Source organism: Galendromus occidentalis, unplaced genomic scaffold (assembly GCF_000255335.2).
Source record: "Galendromus occidentalis unplaced genomic scaffold, Mocc_1.1 scf7180000075612, whole genome shotgun sequence".
Lineage (NCBI taxonomy): Eukaryota > Metazoa > Arthropoda > Arachnida > Mesostigmata > Phytoseiidae > Galendromus > Galendromus occidentalis.
The window spans coordinates 1,350,354-1,370,831 of NW_003803602.1; the positions used below are offsets into that span (position 1 = coordinate 1,350,354).

Genomic DNA, 20,478 nt, shown 5'->3' on the forward strand with positions numbered 1-20,478 from the left:
ATATAGAAAAAAGTCGACTCATGCCTTCCTGGCCAACTCCTCTTGGCAAATCCGAGTTGCCTTGGAGAAAAACATTTGCCAGAGATTCTTATCTACTGCAATGCCGAACATGGCCAAATTCTCCGGGAAAGGATTCGGTATTCTCACAGATCTCCCCGCCAGTGTTATACATGACGGGGTACAAAGCCCAATTTGATATCACGTTGTATCTTCGTCAGCAACGAAATACCTATATCAAGAAAAAAAACTCCACTCGTTCTTGAAGCATTCAGAATATATTCAAATCGTCAAGTACAATAATTGCCTTCCCTCCGCTGACAAGGGGTAACAGATATGGGATTGAATACGGAAAACGAGCCTATTCGATGGAACTCGGCTCCTGACGCTGTATGTACCATATATCAACAATATACTTAGTTAAACAGTTCATAATCGCGTTCTCCACACGCGAGCGGTGTGTATCTTCAGGAATTCTGGGGGAGGCTCAAACATCTCCTCAAACATTCAAAATGTCCGCATCCAGCTCGATTGCCGAGCGGGATTTCAGGACTCATTCGCCCTCCAGGGCTCGACTCCCGGCGGGAGCCAGTCACTACAATTCTTGCTCCCGCTGCTCAGCCTCAAAATACAAGGTATAAGAAAAAACGTGGGTCAGAAACAACAAACCAGCCACCGGACTGGCGGGAAGAATTCTCCAAGAGCAGAAAAATCTGAAAAAGTTCACTTGATTCGTGACGCAACCTCCTGCTGTAGTCGTTCGATTTCAGCTCGAAGCTTTGCGTTCTGAGCCGAGAGTTTCTCGTATTCTGAAAAAGAGAAAGGTTGTTTTCCCTTTATTTTGAACTTGAGAAGAACCGAACGTGAGCTGAAAAAAAATATCATTCCACGAGAGGGATATCGACGACCTTGCTATTAGAATTAATAGTTCGTCGTCGGCCGGGGGCGAAAAGTCTGGAAAATGAAACCGCAGTCCCACGGTACTCCCGCCGCCCGGTAACCCACAACAGTCGTTGGGTAACGACGTTGGACTTGTCCGCTAGTGAGAACCGGACTTGTCGTGGACAGTGCTCCGGTAGTATCATGCAGTAAAGCCGGTGATCGTTGAACCGTAACTCTCCACTTTCACCATGACTCTAGCCTAACGGTCCGACAGATAGTCAGACATACCCTCACCCAAGGTGTCTGCTCCCTTTGTGCTCACTAAAAAAGAATGAGCTTTGTGACAAGTAGATGGTATTTCGACATTTCATTCCGTAGGCCGTGATGGTGGTCACCTACATCGTTTTTCCGCCGTCGTAATCTATCTGCCCAGCTCGGATTCTCCAGTTGGAGGTATCAGACTTAGTAGGCGATTAATTCATTCGGCTGAAAGCTCTAAGCGTAGGAGAAGTGGGCGATTCAACTTTCTTTGAATTCTCGCGCTCGTTTGCGGAGCAGCATGGCGACGAATCGGTCGTAGATTTCACGCAGGGATGGAGGCGAATGATGGATCCAATCCGTTTCTTATTGTTCACTGCAGATCACGACGTGAGAACATAGCGCAACACGGAAGCCCTGGACATCAATTCACCCATTCGGTAGACGTCCAGATAAATGCGAAGCCTCACATCTTCGATCTGATTCAGTTCCCTGAGTCTGCCTGTCAAATTTCCCACTCGCAGCTTTCCGTTCTGATCTGACGCACAAGCCAACCACGTGTTAAGGGGAAAAATCTACGGACATCGATTCAAGTATAACCGCGGAGATGGGAACTTACAGAGGTAATGCTAGGAACAAGTGTCGGTAACCGGTCGAATGTGGTCAACGTGATGAGACGCGCTTCTAAACTTCTTGGAGCTCGCCAACGCGTATTAAACGGGAATCTCGAACTTGACCAAACCCATCCAGATCTGTCCACAATTCGCCTAGCCGAGAAACGCAATCGCAAATGACAACGGTCAACCCGTCTGTCTGTCTATCCATATATCCGATCTTCATAAGCGAGATCCTTCCTGCGTTTGTTTCGTTGTCTGCGGCTTGACTTGCGGTCATCATTCTCCGTCTACAAAGCTTCATCTTCCAGTTCAGTTCATCTAATATGGTCGAGCCTCGATCTAAGCCGAGGATAGTAGACACCGCTGGATGTCTCCGAAAACACGCAAGCATTTACACACGCAAGACACATAGATGAAGCGAGCCATGGACGGGAACACGGAGTTCTCTGAGTCTCTGAGAATAATTCTACCACTCAGTCATCCGGTCGAGCAACCTTTGACCCCCGCGCTGCTGCTGCCGCTGCCGATGCCAACAGCAACGCTTCATTCTTCGCAGTCTCGCGGCGGAACAGTCCTTCTTGAATTATTGCTGGATTTCGCTTCTTCTTCTTCCCGCCCAGTCCGACATTCATCATTGCGTTCTTATTTTATTATGCCATCTCTCAATGGCCTGGCTAGAAGATTGCCCGCCCTGGACCAATGTTTAGATCAGTGCAATCGGCATTCCACTGTTTTGGGATCGGAAGAAACATTCGAGAGCGAATCTTGCTTCGTGAGGAAGAGGTGTTTTGAGCGGTCGGTTGCTGCGTTTCCACGGATAGAATTCAATTGTTACACATTTTGTGACGATATCGGGAAGTGCTTCTCCCCTTTGGCGCTCAAACCAGCGGATTTCGATGAAATCTCCTCTTCTCTCCTCCTGCATACTATTCCTGGGTCGTCTGTTCCACGATACAACGAAAGAGAGGAGTTTGGGATCAAAACATTGCAAGAAGAAAGTCGTACCACCGCTGCGCCGCTGCAGCCTTGCCGGTAGATGATGACGGCCACGACGATGGAGGAAGGGTTTCAGAGCAAATTTTTTACGAGCCAAGCGGGAAATGCATCCCATCCAGAATATATTCTCACCAGTCAGTTTTCCAACTCCGGATCGCTCCGCCACCCTGACGTCTATTCCTCGTTCCTCCCTCCCACTCTCCGCTCAGTTTTCGCTTTTCCTGTTCAGTCGGAGTCTATCTCGTTGTCTGAACTCACAGGAGGTCTTTTTTTTTCTCTTCTTAGCGCCCCAGTGCGTGTAGCAGTCTGCCGACGACTACCTGGGTAAGTTCGTTCTCGGATTCGTCCGTGTATGATTCTCGCTCGGGGAATGGAGGTTGAGCTCGGTAAACAAGCCTGTTCAAGCTCAGAGCGTACCGCTCGATTTTCTCGAAACCCCCTACGCAAGGCGTCGATTACGCTCAGGCTCTCTATAACGAGCTCCAGGGAACAGCCAATAAACTGTATCGCCAAGTTGCGGGGCAGAGATCCATATATTACAGGAGAAAAAGAGCGGTAATTGGAGGAGAAACTCTGTGACGGAAACGACGGGATTATTGTAGAAGTTCGCGCGAGCGCTTCATGTGGGAAAAACATCGGAAGGGAAGCAGCGTGAGGCCGAGCAGACTTGCCAATTTGGCCGAAGACATGAAAAAGGAAACCGAGCAACCCGTGCCCAAGCTACGAGGCTCACTCAGTCAGTTGGATGGCGAAATAGATGGATGGAGTGCGAAAGTGAGTGAGTGGCGAAGTGCTTGACCATTGAAGTGAAACTCTCGCAAGGCGAATACCGACCGCGAACGAGGTTCACTAAGGTCCGGCGGAATCCACCTCGGTGCCCTCGTGGGACTCTCGTCGTCCACGTCGTCACTCTGGCTGCAGATCGAGTGGGCGAGTTTCGCTTTTCCACATTTCTCCTCTCATATTCCCTAAAGTAGTGGGGACTGCCAAGTGGCTTCATATTTCAATTCCACCCTATATTTCATTCCGTCGCAGTTTCTAAATTTCTCGTTCTGTACCATTATTGCCCTACGAGCAGACAGACAGGCAGACGGTGAAATGAACGAGAGGGAGAGAGGGAACAATTTCAGCGGGGAAACACAAAGAGGCCCGTTCTGCCGAAAGCCATTCGACTATACGTTTCCTACTGCAGCGCTTACTGCTGCTGATTCTTCTACAAGTAGTAGTAGTACTGCCAAACATCTCATTCCTAAACACCGAATCTTTTCATCACCACCCGTCTGTTCGTCCGTCCAGTTACCGTTCCGTCCGTTCAAGCACCCGCCCGCCGCCTGCTTTTCAGCCTTTCGTCAGCCAGCCGGACAGACCTCAGCCTGAAATGTGGTCCGCCATTTGGCAGACAAACAGATCACCGAATTTTCTTCCTGCGGACAAGAGAGAACACCCACTTGCTGGCGTGGAAGGGGAAATAAATCAAACAGACCGGAATCTCGACGAAGACGTTGGATATTGAAAGCATTTGTCAAGTCGGTGCATTGTCCGTCGGGAAACCGAGCGGAGCGTTGCCGTCTGCCGTCGGGATATACCCGAGTCTGGATAGGTAATGTTCCACATTGCATTCCAAGCAATGGGAGGAAGGTTTTCCCTCGAGTTTTCGGATTGAGAAACTCCTCTAGTCGGGAATGTTTGCGATCGACCCATCTCTGCGATTTTCCCTGAGCGTTATCGGGTATCGTCGTACTGCAGAGGGATCTATCACATAGGAGCTGAGAAATTTTCCTATGAATTAGATGAATCGATTTGAATTTCTTAATCCGGGAGATATTGAACGCTCCGAAAGTTTGCAAAACGAGGCAAAAGCTTGAGCGATGCGACGATACAATCTTCTCGGATCAGCGGAAGAAGAAAATCAATCTGATTCCGATTCGAGCGAAACCCGCAGCAAACACCACTATCGGCGCATCACTAAGTAAGTAAGAAGCACTCGACGACGATCAACCGCCCCAGAGATTCTGCTTGCTCGAGTCATTTGAAAATTCGCGCGGATCTCCAGGACCCGCTGACTGGTGCATATTTGAAGTCTGTGAACACACGCCGAGCGAGGAGAAGCTCATCGGTCTTCACACTCAGCCGTTTCCCCCACTACTGAGCGAATCGACCGCCTGGTGTGGCCTTCTTTTGATTCCGAACCCGATCTGATGGCGTCCTTCGCACCACTGCCATTGAGTCGACATCCGTCTCTGTCGTTCAGACGGACGCAGCAGATTCCCTCGTCGAGACGACGAACTAACGACGACTTCACTAAGATACCGAAAAGAGGACGTCGAGCTCGGGGAGGAGGAAGAGGGGGAGGGGAAAGAGCCCAAAGACAACTGCGGTTCCTCGGAGACAAAGAATCCGCCTCGGTGAGAATTGCTGCTCCTCGATGCTTGGTTGCTCATTCCTTTTCATGAGTCTGTCTCTTTGAATTCCAGCCCCGGCCCGAAGTCAGCTGCCGTCGTGGCCGACGAAGCCGAGACAAATCTCACGACTCCGCACTCCGGTGTCCGGGAGCCGCTCCGAAGAGAACGCATCTACTGGGCGCGTTGAGCGTCTGGGCGTCGGCCGTTTGGGAAAACGGGAAAACTAAGCTGCAGGACGGTCCCGTTCTTATCATTGTGCAGGCTAAGCACACCTGGAGGACCGGCTAGCTAGGCGACCGGGCAATCCAGCGGCCGGCAGAGCAGCAGCTAAACTAGTTGGTGCCGCGGACGTCGCCGTCCTGACAAGGGCTCAATTTACGACCTGAGTGACTTATGCCGTAGACGTTCAATCCAATTCCAGCCATTCCCTTTAAGTAACGAGCAGCGTCGGCCGCAGGAACAGCATCAAGCAAGCAAGCGAATCAAGCATCCGCAGAGGCCAACAAGGAATCAGAAGCTCCCGCGGAAGCCGGCGCAATCTCCAATAGCGCCGAACCACTCCTGACCCACTCCCGTACAGACAAAAGAGGAAAATCTAATTCACTCAATCACTCAAGACACTTCAGAGCCCTCTTTGTCCACGTCGGGAGGGAATTGAGCGGTTGCGGTGTCGGCAGCAAAAACAAAAACAGCTGGATCGTGAAAGAGGAAGAAAGGAGGCGGTGCTGGCCTAGGAAAAATGACGCCATGATGCGCCAGTTAATCCGAGAGGAAGAACATGCACCTACTAATGACGCGTACTTCCTCGAGACGATGTCTCGACCTCGCCCCATCAGAGGCCTTGAACTTGTTTCCGCCGCAGTCCGGGGAATTCGACGATTCCGGCCGCAATGTTCCGATAATAATACTTTTCCCTCGATTACTCAGTCGATATGAGCCTACGGCCAGCTCCTCTTTTCATCGGTCGGATCTCTACAATTCCTCCGGCCGCCACAACGATTTCCAGCCCGTCCCAATGGACTCCGTTCCGCCAGGTATCGACTGAGACGAAAACGCGCGCTCATCAGAGTCTAATTCCTAAGCCTCCGCTTGCACCTCTTGATTCCTACGCGGGAAATAAAGGTAGACATGTCGATCTAGAGCGAGGCTTCGCGGTCGATCGAAGTTTCTTGCTCGATTTTTTCTTTGATCATTAGATTCCTCCACGGAACCGCGGAGGAATTTTACGAGATCGATACTTTGTGGAAGCTCATAAATATCGTGACGTCAACGTACAAAGACGATGAGAACAAAGCAATAAAAGTGGCTTTTTACAAAGTGGATGGAAGCCAGCGAAGTCGGTGAGCATCATGTAGGTACATAGTTACTGCCCACCAAGTGGCAAAAAAACGCTGCCCGTAGCACGCTCGGCAAAACGAGCGTAGTGTTCGCCCAGAGGCTCCGCGAGGACGACTCGCCGACGTGGAGACAGAGTCGGAATACCTAGGAATCCGCTGGGCGTTAGCCTCCGCAGGCTCGAGGCGAACCCAGACCCAGTTCTGCAGTCACAGGCATCGCTTCCAAGCTCAAAGGCAGGAAGCAAAAGGTTTCTCCCCGCGGAGAGAACGGCCATGTTTTCGTTAGACTGCGAGACAGCTGTGTTCCGTGTTCTTCGCACCCGATTCCTCTCTGTTTCTCTTGTTTCAAAGTTCCCTCCATAGAATAGAACTCGAGCCAGATATCGCGTGACCGAGAAGAAGCGCGCCGATTCTCTTGCTCATTCACGAACGGATACAGATCACTCGACCTCTGCGCGAGCATCAGACCTCACAATTAGAGCAATCAGCTGGAATGGTCACAGGTGGGAGAATTCAAATGCTTCAACGCCGAACCGCAGAATAAACACGATGCGCTCCGCTACTCAATTCTTGGATTGAATCCGAATTTGAATTGCTGATAGCTTCCAGATACGGCCGCTAGTTCAGCCTATAAGCCTTCGCAGAAAAGCTCAATTGACCCGCAAAACGCGTCTTGGTGTTGGATTATGGAATCGCGCGAATTTACGCACGCATCGAAGGTAAGAATCTCATGGAAGTTCCAGCTCGAGGGGATTGACCTAACGTTAGGAATTTCTGTCTCCTGAACATGGTCTTACCTTTCTTGTGCTGTTTACTCTGCGACTTAAGTGTATTGTTGTCATTCTCCAACATCTGTATCCGAGTGGCAAGATGATGCATGTAGCTGCTCTCGCGAATCACTTGGTTCAGCGAGGTCATCGGCAGTTTATCTGCAAAAGAATCGAAAGTTGAGAAGACCAGGCTAAAAATTCCGTGATTGATAATGAGCGCTCTTCTCGCATCGATCATCGATGCGTGTACGCATCGGGCAGGCCAACGGCGTGACAAGCGCACTCCTCCCGAGAATTCGAAGTTGCTGATGCAAATCATGTACGGCGGGCAGCCATATTTCTCGGGTGAGAATAGAAAGCGCGTGCTTTCTCCGCACCATAGCTTTCTGAAACATCGCAAACATTTGGATTCCCTTCAACGCTCACATACATAGATGGAAGTTGAGGAATTGAAGCGAGAAAAACGAGCTCACGCCTGCTCGCTTCCGGACACATACATCGCTGCACCCAATAATTTCTATCACTCCTCATTCGCTGGCTTCGGAGGAGTGCCGCCACAAGTTATGAGAATGAATGCCCGTTCTTCAAAAAAATATTTCGAGAAGAAAGATTCGGACCGTCGACAGCGACCAGCACGCCTGGACTCTCGGCGACGGCTCTCGCACTATGATCGATCGAAAGCCTCCATATTTAGCTCGGGAGCCTAATGACGGCCACAGCAATCATGACATGAATCGATTTTCTTCTTCCTTATTCCGAATTCTCCCTCGAATGCTATCCGGGTGTTTTCAGTCAGATAATCTTCCAGTTCCGATAAGTCATCCATGAATGACTCGTCATTGATCGAGGCATAGACCGCATGGGGCGTCTCTCTCGGAGTGTTACAAGACCACAGGCGCTCGATTCGACTGACGAATCTCTAATGGAATCACTCTGTTGCAGGTTTTTGTTGTCGACGTCAACTGTGTCGACACGAGTTCGAGCGACAGGTCTGACCCGCCAAGGGTAAATGTATTCTCGATGTCGTTCGAAGTCATCGATAAGGCGACGCCGAGCAAGACGAGCGCACTCCGACTTACACGATCTCCGTCATGGAGTTATTCATCACGTCGCAATCAACATGCTCGAGTCTCCCGCATATCGACACGGACTCCGACGTCAAATTTTCATCGCCTCACCCCCTTCCGTGTCGGAAGCCTCCCCCGGAGCGTATTCTTGGTCTGAGGCACTCACCGAACCCCGAATAAGCATTGCCCCGAGCTGCGTTCCTCCTTCTCAGCCAAGGAAAACCAATGCTATCGGACACAGTACACATGACTCGCTCTCGGCGGGCTTACCAATGTTGATATTGTTCCTGAGTAGCTTCTCCACGCTCTCGTCCAATGTGCTGAATCCGATAGGCAACACGTACACCGAAGATTCTCTTCCCACGCTCCAGGGTCGCTCGATGAGGCAATGCGGGACCACAAGCAGCTGACCCGGAGCCGCACGGACCTGTCAAGTTGAATCACCTCATGAAATTATCTCATGCCCGTACGATCACACACCAATCACGTCGATGACGGCTCGGCTTATCCTCTGGACGAGTGTGCCGGGTACGAAGCGCGAGAAGCGCTGCGGACAAACAACACGTACCTTGATATCGTAGAGCAATACCCGAACGGAGAAGGGCAGATCGTCAAAAGCGTTCTCGCTCTGTATTGCTCTCCCATTGCTTTTACTGGGGCCAACACCGCCACTGCTGCTGTTGTTGTTGTTGTTCTTGTGAGCATGAAGGCTTTCTTGGAACATGTCGGCAAGTCCGGCTATCGATCCTGAGCTCAGCTTCAGCTCGAGACCCTGAAAGCAATCAGAATAATGGAAACCTATATTTCGTAGACGGAAATTGATCAACGACACGACGCCGCTAGACAGCCGAGCCGCATGCAACGAAACGTGGGGGTCCGTACGGTCCATACGGAAAGACGAGTCATATTTTCTCGAGCCAACTACATTCTCCTTTCCCTGCTAGCAAGAATTGCATTCGCCCCCACCCCGCGCCCTATCCGGGGAAGGAGAAATGAGCGAGATGGCGTCTCTCGCCCGCTGACATGTTCAATCGGAGCATAATTCCCTGCTCGAGGCTCCGGCCGAGGGTTTCATTTTATTTCAACATCGTTCCCGCTCGACCTCACGACGATCGGTAACTGCGTAAATCACTCCGAGACCTGAAGAATCACGCCGGCCCGTCCTATCCGCTTCGCCCCTCCCATCCCCGTATCCGATCCACTTAAATAAACCGGAGCACGAGATTGAAGAAAGAGCCGTTCCGTGCCGCGCTGGAATGAGGCGCAGACGAACGCAATACAGCTCCCGCTACCCTTACCCCCTCTCCCCCCACACACCCCTGCCGTGAAGTCTCGCTTCTTCTCTTCGGCACCCGAACGTTTTCCAGAAGAACGAGCCATCGAGAGGGCAGAACCGCCTCCTCGAAGTAAGTTCAAGACGCGGGTTCCCTTGCCTCACCCGCAACTCGATGGGCGTTGGGTCAGGCGTAGAGACGAGCCAGCGGGCGGACGGACGGGCGGGCTTGTCTTCCTGCTTTGCGGTGCTTTGCCACCGAGTGCCGTTTGCTACGAACGCCAAACAAGCGTGGCCTGTTCTCTGTTCCCGCTCGGTGCACGGACGAACCGCCGGCCGAACCGAGGAACCAGCGGAACTCCTTCGCACTATCACTCGGTCTCTCGCTATCGTTCTCTCGCTGTCGGTTGCGCTCGCAGCAGATGGGAACAATGATGAACTGAACGCGATTTCGCTTCATTGAATTTTATGAAGGACCCCTGGACGCAACTCAAGGAACTTCAGAGATAAGCGGAAATTGCTCCTTGTACACTACGAGACGCTAAATAAATTATACTTTACAAACCATCTATCCCATGGGGCGGCCGACAGTGGGCCCGTCCGACCCGGGCCCTAGCCCACTGCACGAGCGAGAAGATCGACGGACTGACCGACCGACGGGCATCCAAACGACCTCACTAGCTCAGGAGAATGTATATACGGCTGACGACGGATAGTAATTCCGCGCCGAAAGCTATTTCGTACATCAAGATTCCGTCTCGGTCGATCCAACGGGGGCAACGATTTCAATATCAGGGGGAGGGGGAAACTAAGGAATCCCCCAACCCCTTCCCCACGAAAAATAACGCTCCACAGTATTCCGAGATTTAAAACTCCCATCGATGAGATTTCTATTTTATAATAATCTATAATAATCCCATGCCTACCTGAACCAGTAGCTGAAGTCGCTGGGCCTCATTGAGATCCACTCTGCCACTTGCGAGGCAGGTCGCGGCCAGCTGTTTGTTGAGGGCGTTCTGGGTGGCGACGGTACGAGTCCGCGCACTGAACTCAGCCTGGTAGACGTCGCGTTCGACGGAGCTGTTCTCTTCGAATTCGATCGAGTGCATTTGATATAGGAGTGAGTCGTTCACGACTGCCAACTGGATGTCCCGAACTTTCAACACTACCACCGACACCAAGTGTGATGGATTGTCCGACTCTGCTGCGCTCAACTGATCGTCGAGGTCTTCGTTCACCTCGTGGGCCTCCTCAGCAGCCTCTTCGGCCAACTCGATTCCGGCCAAAAGCTCTTTGCCATGTCCAACTTGATTTCCGTCACCGAGCATTCCGGCCCACCGTTCCGCGATCGAGTCGCTTTCGTCCGAACGCACCGATAGAGCGTCCATTGCGTCCTCGCACAGCGACGTCGAAACCGAGAGCGAATCTGTGTACGACGCGCTCGGGAGTCCCAGAGAACCGAATTGCGGTCTTATCACCTCCGCGGCCGCCGGCAGAGATTCCGTAGAACTTATGGTGGGGGGCTCTCGGATCGCGCCGAGTCGTCAGATCCGAAGTTTTCCTGTTTCGTGGTCGCCATCTTGAAGCCCGCGTTGGCTTTCAGTACCAACGATACGTTGACCATGGGCAACATAACGCCCAACATTGTGTCCAATGGCGAACGGGGTACTGTCGTGCTTTTCCGAATGTCGAGCTTGAGTTGATGTATTAAAAGTGCGAGCATTTTAGCTTTTCCCATCAGATGGGGAAAATGATTATGACAGATTTGGACGTTCACAAGTCCGCGGACGTGGGCGAGAATTTGCTTCTGACAGTACCACAATGTCAACGGGAGCGGATCCAAAATGGTTTCGGGTCTGTGCCCTGTGGAAGAAAAAGAAGGTTTTTCCGGATAATTCCCACCAGGGATCCTAGACCCATCTCCGGCTTGCTGGGGTCGAACTAGAATCCCTTATGCCTTTGACCTATGACCTATGACTCTACGGTAGCAATGAGCGGTGATTCTTGCTCTCCGGTCTGAGTTTGCCAGGTGTCAAGATCTACGCCGAACACGGCCATCTATCACGGCCACGACAAGTTCGGGAGAGCCATTACGAACAAAAACTCTTCTCTCGCTCCCCCGGGGTCCCTTGGTAATAAGCGTCGCTTCAGCAAGGGCTGATAAATTCTGTGGACAAGTCGAGATAAGATACGGAGATCCGACCCGCCGGTGCGCTGTTTTCTGAATCAGCGAAATTCTACTGCGCGATTTTCCGCAGGATGTGCGCGGATTTGGCGCCCGGAGCCGGCGTTCTGAGGGCCCACTCAAGCAGCCGCGAGCGAGCGGCGAGAAATAGACCCGAGGAGCGGCGGATTAAACTCCGCGGATTATAACATACGGGGAGCCTTGGAGGCCAGTACTCGGCCAGAGTGACCGCAACAATCTCGGACAGCCAGTCAGCAAGAGAGACAGATGGAGAAGTGGGCGAGAAAGCAAGAGAAAGAAGGAGACATACGGGGGACGGGGAGTAGCCGCAAGGAAATTAGGTTCGTCCAAGTGGGTAGGCGGCCCCGAGAAGGACCGGAGCGACAAGAGGCCGGGAAGCTGGGCAGAAAACGTCGGAGCAAGGACACCATCGTGTGCGACGATGATCACGAGGCGCGATTATCCGACAGACTTAGAACAGGAGAGGGCGGTTTTCGCTCCTAATTTAGGCGCACGTAAGGTTCGCGAATGCCCTTCTACGTCACAAGTAACGTGTAGATTCAAAATTCATGTTCATGCGGAGGGAGTTTCGCGGAGCTCCAATAATAATCAATGAGTTACACCGAAGAGGAACTGACCTTTTTCGATGAAATCAACCCAAACCGGATCAACGCAAACCGACCACACGTCCTCCTTTGTTCCCTCCTCGGAAATACAATGATTCACTATATGCTGGGAGACGGCCGACGCTCCGGGAGGGGTTCGGAGATCTCCATCGGACCAGGGATATTTGTTCGTCTCAAAGAACAAGGGTCCTCTTGAGAACGAATCCAGGGCTTGTTTGAGTTCTGCTCGCGAGGAGGAAATGCCCTCTCTGGAGTTGCTGCAGATTATTCGACTGCACTGAGCAACGACTTCGTCGAACATTACCTGCGCAAAAACAAAGGGCGGGCTGAACAGGATCCGAGTTTCCATCTTTGAAGTCGCCACCGAGAGAGAAGAGACCTCCCGACAGAGTCGTCGGTGGAGCGCACTCGCCTCCTGATCGAATCAAATTCAAATACCTTCGTCAAGTAGATCTCAACACGGCACATGGTGATGGGCGTCTCGTGGCTAAATATGAACAGGTTCTCTCTAATTATGGAGCGCATGAACGCAACGCCCCACAGTAAGGTGGGTATGTCCAATCGTATAATACTGGGACCCAGGTTGACGTAGCAATACGGTTGGGGCGGGGACAAATCGGAAGAGCTTCCTGTAATGAGAGGCACGAATGAATTTGAAAAGACAGAGAGCGTGAAGTCGAAGCAAATATCCTCTCCGGCGATCATTGCGCGGAGCTCCGAATTTCAGGTCCCTTTCCAGGGATCGAGCACCATCAACAAGAAACTCAACTCCGAGATACTCGGGCGAGACGAATCTATCCATCCGGCCGTAAATCGGAAATATTTTTAACGTATTCCACGCCATCGAGCATACGGCGAAGCGGATGCGCCGGCGATCAAACTCACCCGGATAATAGTACGATGTGAAATCAATAAATATGGCTTTCTCTGAAGCAATGTTGTAATTATTGAGGAAGGGTTGGCGTTCAGCCCTTGTGGAGGTCGACACTTTATAGATTGTGAACTTGTCGACGATCAGTAACGTTGTTGAGCACATCAGGTGTAGAGGTAGTCGATACTCGTTCTCCGCGCACATTAGTTTATTCTGGAACAGATACGGAACGACTTGATCGAGAATCGACGCACGCGACTTCGATCCCCCGGCACAATCACTTCATCCACGGGGCGGAGTCTATGAGGTGAGTCAAACTTTGCGGACTGGGGCGGCCGCTTGCGACGACACCGCAATGTACCGCCTAGAGTCCGCGATCGCATGAACGACTGCGTGATGTTTACGCACGTCAGGAAAGGGGGGGAGGGAGGGGAGCGATGAGCGGAAAAATGACATGACGAAGCCAGTATGAAAAGAGCACATGTAGCTCCGACCTACGACTGACCTTTTTGGCATAATTGAGATGCATTTCGTCGAGCCAAGGCACGCGATCCCCATTGGGTTCCTGATATCTCACCCAGTGATGTCTTCCCAGGCATGCTCGGTGGAATGGGTAGTGATCGATTTGTAGATTTTTCAATGTGACCTGAAATCATCGAAGCCAGAGGCCCGACTCGATCAGAATGTCTCGAACCTTAGGCACGCGTGGCTCCGAGCTTCCAAGGGTGATCCGATTCACGAAAACCGGAGGTCGAAACTAATGCGAATCACCAGTCACGCTCACCTGCAGGCAGCCTCCTTTTTCGAGCTCAGGAAGTCCCGATCGGCAAACAGACCCGGTTGCCGTCTCATCCACCAGATGGAGGTCTATAGCGGTGCAGAAAACATGGTATGAAGTCTCAGCAATGTCGTAAGCACGCCAAACTGCAGTTAGAGGCGTCTCTTTCTTCGACAGATTTTTTGCATAAGAAGAATCGATGGGCAGAGCTAGGTGCTTGCCGGCTTGCAGCTGGAAACCAAGGAATAAAACCTCAGAACTGCAAACGCGAATCTTTTTTCCTTCAGGAATAGAAAAATTAGCCGACTCCCGCCTGCTCGGGACCTCCCGGGGTGCCCGAGGTCTATCATTCCCGCGACGGGCATCGAGCTCTCGAGGCGAGATGATGTGTTCGACGACATCTACGGCAGGTCTGCACTCACCTTGTGTGACAGGTCGGTCGCTTTCTCGATGAGATCAGCTAGGGAATTCGCGAAATGTAGCGCAGCGACCATCTGTGCATCCGTAAAAACCCACAGTAGTTGGTCGAAGACCACGAAAAGCCGAGAAGTGACTAGCGAACAATCTGCAAGCCTTTTCTTGAGCGTCAAACGACATCTAGCGGAAGAAGTTAACAATCGTAGAGGTGACAGGGCAACCAGTGGCGTTGCAGGCTTGGATGAAACCTAGACGGGGAAGGAAGGTTTGCTGAATCCTGTCCGGTCTGGAATTTCGATCAACAAGATTTCTTGTGATAATTCGAGACGGTACCTTCGCCTCGATGCGCATCGTCTGCCATTCGATTTGTTTGAAGAGTAAAAGTTCATTTGTGTCGCGATTCTTAAGTCTACATTGCCGCAGGTCCCCCTTCTGCCAATTCGGCGTCCGAGAATCAACAATTAGACGTTGGAGCTGCAATGAATATAATTCGATGAGTTCATCTGTCCAGTGAATAGACACCGGACAGCCACACGTATTGACTGGGAATGCCCGAAAAAAAGTTGGACCCAGTAAACGGCGGATCCTCGACAAATAAGAGCAAGGATGGCGCACAATATTCAGGAAAAAAGTACGCAAGTATCCTTTTCTTATTCAAATGGAAATGGGACGATTGTATTTCCGGTGTCATTTGAGGGAACGATCAATTCCGCATAGGTGCACTCACGTCGAGAGTCGCCTCGAACGCCGGACTTTGGAGGTGAATGTTGACCGAGTTGACTATAATTGTGATGGAATCTAAAGTCTGTTCTGCAAAACCGTACCGACCCGACGTATAGCTCGGTTTCGTGGACGGTATGATGTTCCGCAGTTGTTCGCAGGTCTCGACATGGATTTCGACATGGTCCAGCGTGATCACAATGGGTTCTGACTTCAGTTTCGTCCACGGCACCTGTGAATTTCCGATTCCGACTTTTATTCTCTCGTTGGAGTAAGGACTAAGCGCGAGACGGGCATCCGAATGGAGCTTCCCACAGGCTCCTCGATTAAAATACGAGCAGCTCTGCCTGGAGGAAATGTGGGCGGAGACGGATCAGTTCTTCGAAAGTTCACCTTGAACCTGATTAATTCTCATTTTCTGCCGGTAAGCCGACCTCGCATGGGAAAAGGTCGGTCGTATTTTGTAGACTACACCCGGTTTTATTCCTGAGAAGACTCGTCGGGGGGAGCAGCTATGGGGTAAGAAGGTTTCTCGACGTCTTCCTCCGAGACAAACTCAGATCGTCTGGACCTCTTTGCTCCTAATCCCACTTCGTTCGTCCTTGCCCGTCGACTATCCCCGACGAATCTGCTCCGAGTGAACAACCGAGACAAGTCGCCGCGAATCAGCCAACCAACCAGCTGAGCGAGCGACCGAGCAAGCAAGCAAACAAACAAACGAGCGTCACTGGACTAAGACGCATACTGAACAAGGATTTCGCAAAAAGTCGCCTTGATTCGGAAAAAAATTGAATTTTTCTGCGAGTTTCGGAGTAAAGCACCTTGTATTGAGGGGTTGGGAACTGCGATGGTGACGACTTTTCATTATGAGGCCCATCGATGACGCCATCAATAAATCGATTTGGGGCAGTCCCTTCCCGAGCGAGCCCTGAGCGATAAAGATACAAACCTTCAGAGCGGCGGAGTTGCAGAAGGCTCGGGTCAAGGAAAGCCAACATGGAAGCTCGAGGAGTTCCATAAGGAGCTCCTCGTTGAGTTCGAGATTTTGGAGTTCGCATCTTCCCTTCAAAGCACTCAACTGGATATTCTCTACAGAGAGGTTTTTTGTGAATCTGCAAGAGAGGAGAGACGTATGAGAATTCAATGATTCGAAGATATTGTATCGAGGAGTCAACCCGATCAGTCAGTGGGTCGATTCATCTCCTTGAATCGGGAGCAAAGAAGACTTTCAGGAGATCGAGAGCACGGGAAAAATTCTCGCGGGGAGGAAAATCCCAACACTCGTCCGGGAGGTTAGTGATTCCGGCAGCGGGAAAGAGGAAACGGGACGGAGGGAGTCAACGCAGACTCCACCCTATCGCTCGCAAGTTCGGAAAGAACGAGCTGAAGCCACCGATGTTTCTTGCGATTCGATGCGACACGGGACAAAACTTCGACGCTCTCTGCGATTTTCATCGGTACCGTCCGCGGAATCTCTCAATTGAAATCCGGTAACAAGATGGTCACCTTTCATTGATCAACGAGACGATTGCATGAAATCTCCAGGTGCCAGCGAATTCGAGTTGATAGTTGAGGGCAGTTCGTAGCGTCTGCGACTGGTACCATCCGAGCTCCGTCGCGGGAGGAGAGCGCCGCTCCCGAAACGATTCCCCAAAGTCGATTTCTCTCCTATCGCTGAGCTGGTACCACAAGGGCTCAAGGGAAGCGATATCCTGTCGTCGCTTGCGGGCATCTCAATGCAGCGGCAAATTTCCCCCTCTCTCGACAATTGTGAGCAGACGGTTTCTTCAACGAAAAGCTCTCCCGGATGAAAATCAAGTCACCAAGAGTCCAATAAGAGCTCCGAACAAACGAGGTCTGGTGAATGAGCGCGCGAGCTTCCTGTGAGACAAACCCCGTAACTAGGTAGCTAGTCATCCCAGAAGAAGCAGACGGCGTCGACGACAAGGCAATGGACGACGAACCACCGCCAGGAGCGATATTGTTCCACTTCAATTTGCAGTCGAGAAGTAGAAACGGAGCTAAATCGCTCCACTCCACGAGGGGCTTGCGACAGCAGCCGCTTCTTCTTCCTCGAGTGTCATCGATCGCTCCTAGCGGATGAACTACCGAATTAGGCGGAGATTTGCAGGGATCGATCTGGATCGTATCGCTCACTGGAAGATTCCGGACACGCTCGGCTTTCAAGACGAAGGAGTAGCGGGGAGGATCCGGAATGTAGAGAAAAACAAGCCGCCAGCGTACTCTCCGTCTCTCTGTTCTACTCATAAATATTCACTGGCTCGGGCTCCTTTCAGAAATCAAAGCGGCTTGTAATCAAGAATTCTTCGGAGATCCCTTGATTAGGAGTCGACGGTCGACTCGCCAAACACCGATGGAAGGAGACGCCCGCTTCGCTGGTGAGACGACCGGCCCATGCAGCTTCAAACGTCGCATGCTCGTCCGAATAGTACAAAACACGCTCTCGGTAGCTCGCTTGCCCCTGTGACGGAAACTTCCCTCTACTTTTTATTTTCGGCTGATGAGATAAATATCTATCACGACACGGCGTGCTCGGCGAGTCCAGCCGACGTCATCAGAGCTCGTCGTCGAGAGTCCTTCGAATGCTCGGATTCGAAACGGTCTCAAACTTCAGAACCAACCGGCTTGTGTTCCTGCATTCTGAGTACCCGAACCGCTCTCGACCGATAATCCAAGAAACTTACTTGAACATCAATTTCAAGGCAGGCGATTTGCGGAAGGGGAAATATCCTTTAGTCAGACGTTTTTTGAGCTTTTTTAGACGTTTCTTAATTTTCGAAGGCATGCTTGCGACTTCGATTCGATCCGACTTCGATGGTGTCTAGGAGACGAGGTGTGACTCGCTGAGTGAAATCACTGACCATCTTGAGCCGCCATGATCGAACTTGCAAACTACATGTCAAGGCTTCCACCGGGTGCTTCGTTCCTCCGTCCGGAATAAGTCACCAACTATCCGAAACGGGAACGTCGCAAGAACCGTATTGAACGCACATCGGAACTTTCCACAGATACGACGGTGCCGACAAGCGACTGGAAGTTGAAGCAAACAGTTGCGTGCTGGTCGAGGCAGAACCGAAACGAAGCCGCCGAAGGCAACTTGCGGAAAAAATACGTGGAAGAGAAGAGTGAGGGCGAAAAGTTGAAGTTGCGAGCCGAACCGCTCAGCTCCGGTCTGATGAGGGCCATTCGTAATGCATCGCCACTTGAAGCCTTTAGCAACGTGAGCTGTCGCCGCGCAATGAGATCCTGTGCGAATTGTGGAATGGCCAGGTTGGTCTTGACTGGGTGAATCCAAAAGGGGAGCGCTATTTTTGAGTTTCTAATGTCTCTCCGCTCATCCCATTTGGTGATGAAATTTCCGAAATCATCTGATGCTCCCCAGGACGAGGAGCGAATTCTTGAGAAAGTTCGGCATTCAGCGGGATCGAGGAGGGAAAGGGAGGGAAAAATCGGATGCCTGAAGTAGTGGGAGAACAACAAGGGGGGATTATTCCCGAACCCATCTGAATGAAATTATTTTGTTTCATAGCCTCCTTTCCCGTTTTCAGGGATTTTGGCGATTTCTGTGAACGATTTTCTGTTGTTTAATGGAAACAAACTTGGACCTTGACTGCTTCTTATTTTCTTGTCGGTCCCCACTGTCGGCGAGAGCGGGCGCACAAGCAAGTAGCTCATCAGATCATTGAACAGGATCCGCAAAGGCACGCTCCTTGATTTTGAATCGGACATACGACGTCTCGAGAATTCTACAAAACTCGGAACATCTTTTTCTAGGAGGCTCGACTCCGGATCTCGAGAATTTCACCGTTCGCATTTGAAACAAGACATATGTTCCGCTCCGAAAATCGATCCAGCATAGTCATTGACTAGAGGGGATGTCTCAGCGCGTTTTGATTCCCTTGAAAATCGAAATTTCGAGAGCTTCACCGCGGAGTAGTTCAAAGAGCGGGGAGGGGGGCTTCCACAGAAGTTGATAAATCCCACTCGCCCCGCGTTCTATCACTTTGCAGTAGTACATATTATACGCCTGGGCGATTCGAGGGAGGGTGGTCTGCTCGACACGTAGGGCTCGCAATCGGAGGAAACCGATTCGACGACGGATCCAATCCTCAATGCTCGTAAATTCAGCGTGAATACTTGGGCTCGATCGGAAGCGCATTTCCCAAACGTCTACAGAACGAAGCTTGTGTCGCCGATGCGGCTTCACGGATTCGTATTTTGTATCATCGTCGACCAAGTTCCAGGGAAGGGGCTCGAAACTACATCGGGACTCTCCTATTCCACGACTCGGTAGATATTTCGCATGAAGTTGAAGCTACAGAGCATCTACTAGCTTGATGCGGGAGACACCTCCAGATAGAGATTTCCCCCTAAGGGTTGTGTCCTCGGCGAACTCCGGGAAAATTTTTATCAATTATTTTTCCGCAATAAATAACCGCGATTCGCTCAGCTCGGGTTTTTCTTTGCTGTTTGATAGCGATTGCATCACAGCGCTCTGCAATGCACAAGTTTCGATCCTAAAAAGTCTACGGAAAGCCGATTTCTCAAGTTCTGATGCACGCTCTGGGAGACTTGGCGCTGCGTAAATCGAGGAGAGCGCCATGAATGCAGATGCCATATACGAGAGCGAACAAGTGTAGACAGACTCCCAGGACGAACAACTTAGCACCAAGAGACTACTCGAGCCGCGTAAACATTCCCAACACGAGTGGTCAGCCCTGCTGCCACCCCGAACTCTCGCGAACGGGGGTATTTCTGTGACAGGTTCTCCAACTTGTACCTCCTCTCGCGCTCGAACATTTGACGACCCGAGACCACCAACGTCGACAGAAACCATTTGAGGGAGAAGCGGGACGGGTACTCACTTGGACAGATGTTTAAGAACTTGGTTCCGGATAAGGGACACCATGTTGCCAAGTCCAACACTTGGTCACTCTCTGTGTCAGTTGAGAGGGGGCCTCTCGAAAGGCTGCAGGTATCCACTCTGCTCCGGGGGACACTACATTCAACAGCTGATACCTAGCTGACATTCGAAGGCAGGAAAGCAAGTGAAACACCAGAGGAGCAGCGTAAGTTATCGACACGCTCACTGGGCTCTGGGGCCTGTTTGGGAATAAACTGGAGAACACACTGCCGCAGTGGAGCGTTGCCGGGACATCCTCCCCCCCGAGGATCCTGAGTGTGAGCGAAAAAATAAATCCCAGAAGACGAGCGAGTCATCGACGTACGAAGCTGGTGCTTAAGAGCTCCAACCCCCAAGA

At 51.3% G+C, this 20,478-nt stretch overlaps 1 protein-coding gene across 1 annotated transcript; it reads right to left on the bottom strand.

The window, feature by feature from the left end:
- Nucleotides 1-502: 502 nt before the first annotated feature.
- Nucleotides 503-18,002, bottom strand: LOC100907057 (UHRF1-binding protein 1). The gene is given in 16 exon segments (XM_029111926.1): nt 503-806; nt 7,287-7,418; nt 8,597-8,753; nt 8,895-9,098; nt 10,526-11,124; nt 11,127-11,462; nt 12,423-12,714; nt 12,849-13,039; nt 13,296-13,494; nt 13,787-13,927; nt 14,066-14,290; nt 14,482-14,724; nt 14,810-14,950; nt 15,204-15,428; nt 16,146-16,308; nt 17,902-18,002. Coding segments are annotated over 16 exon segments (3,435 nt in total). The 3' UTR covers nt 503-720.
- Nucleotides 18,003-20,478: the final 2,476 nt, after the last annotated feature.